We start from the raw sequence: 8,125 nt of genomic DNA, 5'->3' as shown, positions 1-8,125 counted from the left end.
CGTCATGCAGGAGCACCGCAAGGTGCCCTTTGCCTGGTGAGCACTCCGTCGGGAGGGGGGGGGGGGGGGATCAGTGTGTTTGTGAGGAGTCAGGTTACATTGCACAGAAATTCTGTAGATTTTCTGGAGAAGTTCTATAGAAGGTTACTTGATATTTGGTCCTGTGTGAATATTTTATGAACATTCAGCTTGACCATATCTCTGTGGGCTGTGTGTGGTGTGTGTGTGTGTGTGGTGTGTGTGTGTGTGTGTGTGTGTGTGTGTGTGTGTGTGTGTGTGTGTGTGTGTGCGTGCATGCGTGTTTTCCCTCCAGGTGTGCTCCTGAGAGTCTGAAGACCCGCACGTTCTCACACGCTAGCGACACCTGGATGTTTGGCGTGACCCTGTGGGAGATGTACACCTGTGGGCAGGAGCCTTGGCTTGGCCTCAACGGAAGTCAGGTGAGTGCCCCCCTCCAGTCCTCCACCCCACCCCCCGCACCCCTGTTAGCTATCACCCCCATCAAACATGAGGAGTAGTTTCACCCTCATCCGTCGCAGGTACAGCTCGTCCTTCCTTCCCAAGCGCTGCTGTTATGTGTTTGCGTGTCTCAGATTCTCCACAAGCTGGACAAGGAGGGCGAGCGACTGGCCCGGCCTGAGGATTGCCCCCAGGACATCTACAACGTCATGCTGCAGTGCTGGGCCCAGAAGCCTGACGACCGGCCCACCTTCCTGGCTCTGCGTGAGTTCCTGGTGGAGGTGAGTCAGGGCCACGCGACCAGGCACTTCCGTTTCAAGGATGAGGACGCCATAAACCGCAATGAGATATAAACCCTGGGTAAATTACGCTTGGCCAGTATCTAATTTTTCTTGTGTCACAGCGTCCAAATATTATACCACGGAATACAGTAATTTGACACTATTTAAAAAAAAAAAAAAGTGGTATTCCATATTATCGAGATACCGCCACAGCCGGTCACAAGCTGGTTTTGAACCTCAATAAGCAAATGTGCGTCATCTGGGTTTGACACCTTTCAAGTCAGAACCAGTGATGTTAAAGTGGACAGGGAGGGGCCTGAGGGTTTATGAAGTAGGGTTTGTGGTACGTGGAGAAATGCTGTGGTGTTCGTACCCCCAGACCCTGCCCACGGACATGCGAGCCCTGCAGGACTTCGATGAACCAGACAAGCTGCAGATCCAGATGAACGACATCATCACCATCATCGAGGCAGGTCTGAGATCAGATCCCTGTGGGGGCTTTCTGGAAACTATGAAACTTCGAGAAAGGAGCATTAATAATCATCCAGGTAATCCTTTGTCCTCAGGGCAGAGAACTACTGGTGGCGTGGGCAGAACAAACGAACCCTGAAGGTGGGCCAGTTCCCCAGGAACGCTGTGACGTCGGTGGCCGGCCTTTCAGCCCATGACATCAGCCGGCCGCTGAAGCACAGCTTCATCCACACCGGCCACGGTGACACCAACCCCCACCGCTGCTGGGGCTTTCCTGACAAGATCGACGAGTAAGCACCTGTAGGGGGGTCCCCAGGACTGATCATTCCGAACGATAAAGGCGCAAGGATGGGATTCATTTCTCTGCATTCTGTTGAAAACCCCATTTATATATTCGCAGTCAGCTGCAGATTCTTACTGCCAAGTAGTGCACAGTGCTAAATGGCATCATGATGTCACAGGCCAATCATTGTATCTTGTGTCCCAAGTATTACATTCTGGTGGAAAAAAAAACAAAAATACTCTGCAGTACACCACTAGAGGGTAACACTGTTTGAATTCGGGGACATTTCTGTTTAGAATCTGTTAAAATGAGGTTCTGTGGGATTCAGCAGAACCCTCCACACCTGTTAATGAAATCTCCTGGTTCTCCTTCTGGTTCTGTCTTGCAGTCTGTACTTGGGAAACCCGATGGACCCCCCTGACGTCTTGGGCTTCGATCCAAACACTGCTCGGCCCACTCAGCTCCCCGGACGGGCAAAAAGTGAGTTGCCCCCCCCCCCCCATAAATATCTACTAGAGCAGAAAGCCTTTTAGCATTGATTATTCTTAAGGGGTGGGGACTGTGGTGTTTCTGGGTTAGTTTGCTCGATCTCAAAAAAGAATGACTCGGAAAGAATGACTCGGAAAGAATGACTCGGAAAGAATGACTCGGGAAAGAATGACTCGGGAAAGAATGACTCTAATCCTAAATTGACAGGAATGTTCTAGGATTTTTTAAGGGGGGAGCATAAGGGGGAACATATTTCATATATTTTGAATTTGTGAGTGACAAGGGAGGGGGGCTTTGTTGGGGCCAATCAGCTGGGGCCGGTGCCCCTGTGGGCCCGCCCCTGAACACACCCCAGTTAATGCCTGTAACTGAAATTATTACATTACATTGCTGCTTCAGTTTAATAGGATGAAGTCTACCCTGTCGATAGCAGTGACTTTACTGCTGTGTGTGTGTGTGTGTGTGTTTAGAGCCATGTTATGATCCAGTGGCTGACGGTGATGACTCCAACACAGTGGGCCTGAAGCGGCTCTCACTGAAGAAGCCGGTAGTCAAAGGGCTGAAGCTGAAGCCAGCTGCCTGGGTCTCGGCCTCGAAGCAGGGGGACCGGCAGGGCCAAGGGGCCCGGACTCCAGGCAGCACCTCCAGTGAGGTGTCCCTCATAGACTTTGAGGAGGAAATCCATTCAGCCACGCCATCCCCTTCCCCCGTTGTGGAGATGCAGTTCCCTAGCTTGGCTAAGCTGACCTTGGAGGCTTATTCCATCCTGGATAAGACCCCCCCACATAGTCCCTCACGGTCTCTACCCCGGCCCCTGCACCCCACCCCGGTGGTGGACTGGGACGCACGACCGCTTCCACCACCTCCGGCCTACGACGACGTGGCCCAGGATGAGGAGGACATCGAGGTGAGCTCCATCAATGAAGAGCAGCAGGTGAGGGCGGAGCAGCAGGTGAGGGCGGAGCAGCAGGTGAGGGCGGAGCAGCAGGTGAGGGCGGAGCTGAAACTGGAGGTAGAGCAGTGGGCGGGGCAAGGACGCACACATGTGCCAGTGGAAGCCCCACCCACCGATTCAGATGCAGGAAAACCACACGTGGAGGACAACCTCTTCCTCCCCTGTAGTGGGAGTCAAAGTAGCAACTTCTCTCAGTCGGCGGAGATCTTTCAGGAGCTACAGCAGGAGTGCATGAGGAGGTTGAAGGTGCCAGTAAGCACAGCCTCCATGCCGTGCTCGCCAAGCCCTCCAGGTCAGGAGGGGGTGCACCGCCAGATCTTCCTTTCATTTTCCGAGGACAAGCCCCAGATTCCTCCTCGGGTGCCCATCCCGCCACGCCCTGCCAAGCGTGGCGAGCAGGGCCGCTGGTCCGGGGACCTCTCCCCAGCCTCTGGGGGCGAGGAGGAACGGGACAGGCCCCCTCAGATCCCTCCTCGGGATCCCCTGTCCCAGCCTGGCTCTCGCACCCCCAGCCCTATGGGCCTCCTGGTCGGTTCTCCGCAGCAGCGCTCAAGTCTCTCCTCCTACCTCTCTACCTCCCCTAGCAAGCTCATGCCCACAACCCAGAGCTTTGCCTCCGACCCCAAGTACGCCTCCCCCAAGGTGATCCAGGCACAGGGCCGGGAGATGGCCAGGGCCCCCTGCATCCTGCCCATCGTACGGGATGGAAGGAAAGCCAGCAGCACTCACTACTACCTCCTCCCAGAGCGGCCCGCCTACCTGGACAGGTACGAGAAGTTCTTCCGGGAAGCGGAGGGTGTGGAGGAGCGACGAGCGGCCCACACTGCCACTGTGCGGCCCATGGTACAACCAGCCTCGGTGGGCCCGCCGGAAGACGTCAAGGCCAATTTCTCCTCAAACAACAACAGCGGGCTGGCTAGCAAGTCAGCCTTGAAGCCACCCTCCTGCTCATCACGGGGAAGTGGGGACTGGCAAGCCGGAGGCCAGGAGGTGTGCAGCAACGTGGATCGGGTCCGGCTGGTGAGTGACTCTTTGCTGCCTGCAGTACACCTCCCCCAACACCAGAGGGCAGTATCTAGTACATTTTCCTAGTAACAATTACCCCGTTCACTGGGCATCGCCAGTCTTCCTTGACAAACTCTTGAGCAGTTTATTTAGGCCCTAATGGCTTTTTATTTTCCTAAAATTGCTAAGAAGCATTTTCATCTTGTGAGGGTATCCCCGTAACATGAGTATACACACACACCAGGCGGCGCGATCTGATTGGCCGTTTTGTCTGCGCTCAGGTGCAGGAGGCCGTCCACGGGGTGACGGTGGGGGAGTGTCAGACGGCCCTGCAGAACCACGGCTGGAATGTACCGAAGGCCGTGAACTATCTGAAGGTGAGCACCTGGCGTTAGGTTATGTTCCACTCTGGGGGAACCTGGTTCTCTACGGTCCGGGTGCCGGTGGCTGCGCTCAAATTTTATTTAGCCGTGAACGAGTGGCGTAAGGATTGAAGGTATTTTCAGTCGTGCTGCAGTCAGCAGGTCAATTATTATAAGAGATACAGCAACATAATTAAATCATTCTGAACTTTCGGTTTTCATGTTTTGCCCACTGATGTAAGTGACTGCAGCATTAATTTCAGCTGCTCATTTAGTGGGACCTTCTCAGATTTCAGTTCACAAGCCCCCTTCTTCGGCAACCTCTTGTCCGGTTGCAGGTGGAGCAGCTTTTCGGCTTGGGGCTGAAGTCCAGGGCGGAGTGTCTTAAGATCCTGGAGACGTATGACTGGAACCTGGAGCGGGCCAGCACCCAGTTACTGGACCCATACAGCTCTGTGAAGCAGAGGTACACCCCTCCTCCCCATCAATTGAGTTTGGTTGTCCACTCCAAGGTTCAACAGCAAACCCCTACCTGTATCCCTTTTCTTAATGGGTATAAAACTACTAAATAAATCACAAAACCTCTGGTACCACATCAACATCAGGAACTATTGTACCAAACAGAGAATCCAGTAGGATGTTCAGCTCTTGCAGCAGTTCCCTGGCATAGAAGCTTCAGGAGATAAAATTCAAAGCAAAGCCAGTTTCTGTCGACATATTTTAAGTTCTCAAATTCTGATTCGGAAGCCAGTGGAAAAGGTTGTTCACACCGGTTAATACCGGTTTAGTCCGGCGATGGCGAAGTGCTTGGGCCATCACTTCTTCGTCTTTTGCAGGCGTTGATGGAATCAAGGACCTCGCCGTTTCCCAGCAGAGTTTTTTCCCCCTCCATGGAGTCCAGGATCCCACTGAGGAAACTCCCTCCCCATCTCTGTCTTCAGACCCCGAGGCTGCTGCTCTGGGCTGATGGATGAAACGATGAGCATCAACCAGCATTAGAACTCAAACCCACTTCTGGGTCTTTTGGGTCATTTCTGCAAGGTTTAAGGTCAACCAGTCCAGTATTGAGTCCCTGTAAAATACACTTTTGACATGAAAGTGAGACTCCTCCCACATGTTGGCCATCATTCTTTTATACGGACATTTTTTTTTTTTGTGATTATATACGAGGAAAATTTACAAAGAGAGATATATATATGACTATAGTAATTTTTGAGTTTATATATTTGCATCAAATATTTCTCTGTTGTATGGATCTGGATTGTTTGATTGTGGAGGATTTTGTGAAAGCTGAAATTCACGGGGGAAAAAATCTGTAGCACAGCTGCTCTCTGGCGCTTTAGCTCCCTTTCCTCACGCTCACTGTTGCCACCTAGTGGGCGTTCATGAGAAGCACCGAAGTGGCATGGTCCTCGTTTTAACGAGTCTGAAAGCACAACAAATCCACGGCCCAGCTAGGCAGTGCAGCGAAGCAGTCGCATCTGACCACGCCGATGATGTTTCCCGCAATGTCTTTGCCAACAAGGACACATTATCGGGAGAATTGTAGCAGTGTTAACTATTTTTAATGGTCGTGCTTTCTGGTCAGAGTTACACACAGGTTTACTCACCAGGCGGTTCAGGTTACTCAGTCTGGTGAGCTTTATTTTAAATGTAGAAATTACGAGATTAAAAACAGTTAGGTGCTAGTTTTTAGCCAGCTGGCATTTCCATACAAATAGCTCTGCTGTGTGCACACAATAATAAACTGTAGCATGCGAGCCGACTCCGTTGCCGTAGCAGCTGTGTGTGCGTGGACGTTGGTGTTTGTGCGCTTGCGTGTCCGCTGCCCTACATCCCTCACCCCCCCACTAGACACGCACTGCATTGGCTGTGTGCCAAAATCGCATTTGTCTTGGTGTCCTCCACCCCTGCCTCGGGTTTGGGTGGGGACACAGACACTGAGGGCGGTGGTGGTTGGGGTTAGGGGGCATTCTCGAGGTGCTTTGTGCAAAACGCCCATTCAGCAGGAGGTTTGTGCCCCCTGTTGGCCGACTTCCATATTCTGCTAACCAGTGTTCAGTACTGTAGAGACATGTGCAGTGTAGCCCAACAACCTGTGCCGTTCCTTTGCTTAGCGTAAACTAGATTTGAAGAGTTCAAGGTATGTTTGTGACATAGCCGTCCCACAGTGCAGCTTGTGGTCACCCCCCCCCCCCCCCCCCCGGTTTACCCCAGAGAATCTGTGGTGCTATTTGGACCCAAACAGTCTCTCCAAGTGAGCAAAATCATCCGTGGTTCTGTGCATCTGACCCGGCAAGCCCATGTCCGTCGTCCTGTCGTCTGTTTTGTTCTGGATGTTTGTACAAGTGAATTTCGTCTTTCTGGGTGTCGTTTGTGAGACACCTTGCTGCCGATCTCAAATCTGTATTTTTTATTAAAAAGGTACTATTTTTTAAACGTTTTCATTGTCAGTGCTTGTCTGGCGTTTCGCATACATTGTTTAACTGGAATTACTCGTAGCCTTGAACGGAAGCGATGTGTACAGGTGAGTTTGAAAGTTTAATGTGGAAACAAGCCAGTGAATGCAAAACAACTGAACTGATTAGCAGAGCACAGGGGCCTTTCGGTTTGTGCCCCCTGGCAGGGATCGGGTGGTCAGCCCTCGCTAAACGTGTAATCTGCTCATTGCCATTCAAGTACAAAGTGGGTCGTGTGGCTGTTCCTCCTCATCAGTTACAGGCAGTCCCCAGCTTGCAAATGAGGTCTGTCCTCTAAGTTTTTAAGTTCAATTTGTAGGTAAGTCAGAAAAATAATAATGCAGTAATAAAAAAAGTAACTACAAGCAGTTCTGCACCTCAAAGCGAACTGCTGAAGAGACACGTGTTTTCACAAGCATCACCAGTAATGTCTGTGTTTTATTACGAACCATTGTATTTAACCCATATTTTTTTTGTTTTATAATAGGATTTATGGCAGTCATTCTTCATAAGGACGACTTGTCCTTAACGCAGGGCCGCAATTTCAGATGCATGTGTTTTACAGACCACACTGCAAAGGTCGCCGGCGTTTTCTGGCAGATCGTGAATCATTCAGTCGCTGCCTCATGGCCGCGTCATGCCACAGGCCTCTGGTAACACGTTATGCTCCACCAAAGCCACAGGCTTTGTCCAAATTCAGGGGCTGCATCCTTGGAAGCATGCGGTATACGAAGGTCTACCCTTTTCAAGGCTGTATTTTTCGAAGGTCGAACAGAAAACGTAGTCAGATAGGAAAGTCTGGCTTCCAGATTACTATTTGCATCCCCAGCTGTTCCCGTTCTTACCCTTGAATCACAAAGCGCCGCACCTCCTATCTCCTAGCTGGGACCTGCACACTATACCTCTGCATGATGAATCTTGGGTTATGTTGGGCTGTGAAAAATTCATCGGGTGCATCCTTCACAAATCGGCAAAACGAGGACACATTCCTAGAGCATTTGAACGCACCTTCGAAATGGGGCAGCCTTGCCGTGACCTGTGGTACATTGTCTTCGAATGCAGCCTTTGAAAGATGAAGCCCCTGAACTCAACGGCCATAGTCATGCTGCACTGATTTCCTGTTGCCATCTCTGATACACTTGGAAGAGGTCAGAGGTCACACCTAGAGACACTACAGTTTTTATTTTAATAAGTAATTGACCTTTTATTTCTGGAACGATGTAGCATTTGAACAGAACGAACAGACAAGCAGATTTTCATTGGTCCAAATGTCAAAAATTATCTGGTAATTTTTTGGGAGGGTTCAGACCCGACCGGCTCCGTCTGAAAATACACGTCGACCTTTATCATCAAACAGGCAG

The 8,125-nt window shown here is 51.1% G+C and overlaps 1 protein-coding gene across 1 annotated transcript in view; it reads left to right on the top strand.

The window, feature by feature from the left end:
* The window catches only part of LOC125716745 (activated CDC42 kinase 1-like), a 14,026-nt gene extending 7,282 nt beyond the window's left edge, over positions 1-6,744 (top strand). The window contains 10 exon segments of the mRNA XM_048989394.1: positions 1-36; positions 314-440; positions 594-740; positions 1,120-1,213; positions 1,312-1,501; positions 1,883-1,974; positions 2,454-3,958; positions 4,225-4,320; positions 4,644-4,771; positions 5,142-6,744. The exon segment at positions 1-36 is cut by the window's left edge and continues 242 nt beyond it. Coding sequence (XP_048845351.1) covers positions 1-36; positions 314-440; positions 594-740; positions 1,120-1,213; positions 1,312-1,501; positions 1,883-1,974; positions 2,454-3,958; positions 4,225-4,320; positions 4,644-4,771; positions 5,142-5,148 — 2,422 coding nt within the window. The 3' untranslated portion in view covers positions 5,149-6,744.
* Positions 6,745-8,125: the final 1,381 nt, after the last annotated feature.

The sequence above is a fragment of the Brienomyrus brachyistius genome, chromosome 21, assembly GCF_023856365.1.
Source record: "Brienomyrus brachyistius isolate T26 chromosome 21, BBRACH_0.4, whole genome shotgun sequence".
Classification (NCBI taxonomy): Eukaryota; Metazoa; Chordata; class Actinopteri; order Osteoglossiformes; family Mormyridae; genus Brienomyrus; species Brienomyrus brachyistius.
Note: the sequence above shows the minus strand (reverse complement) of the source record. Positions and strands in the feature narration are given on the sequence as shown.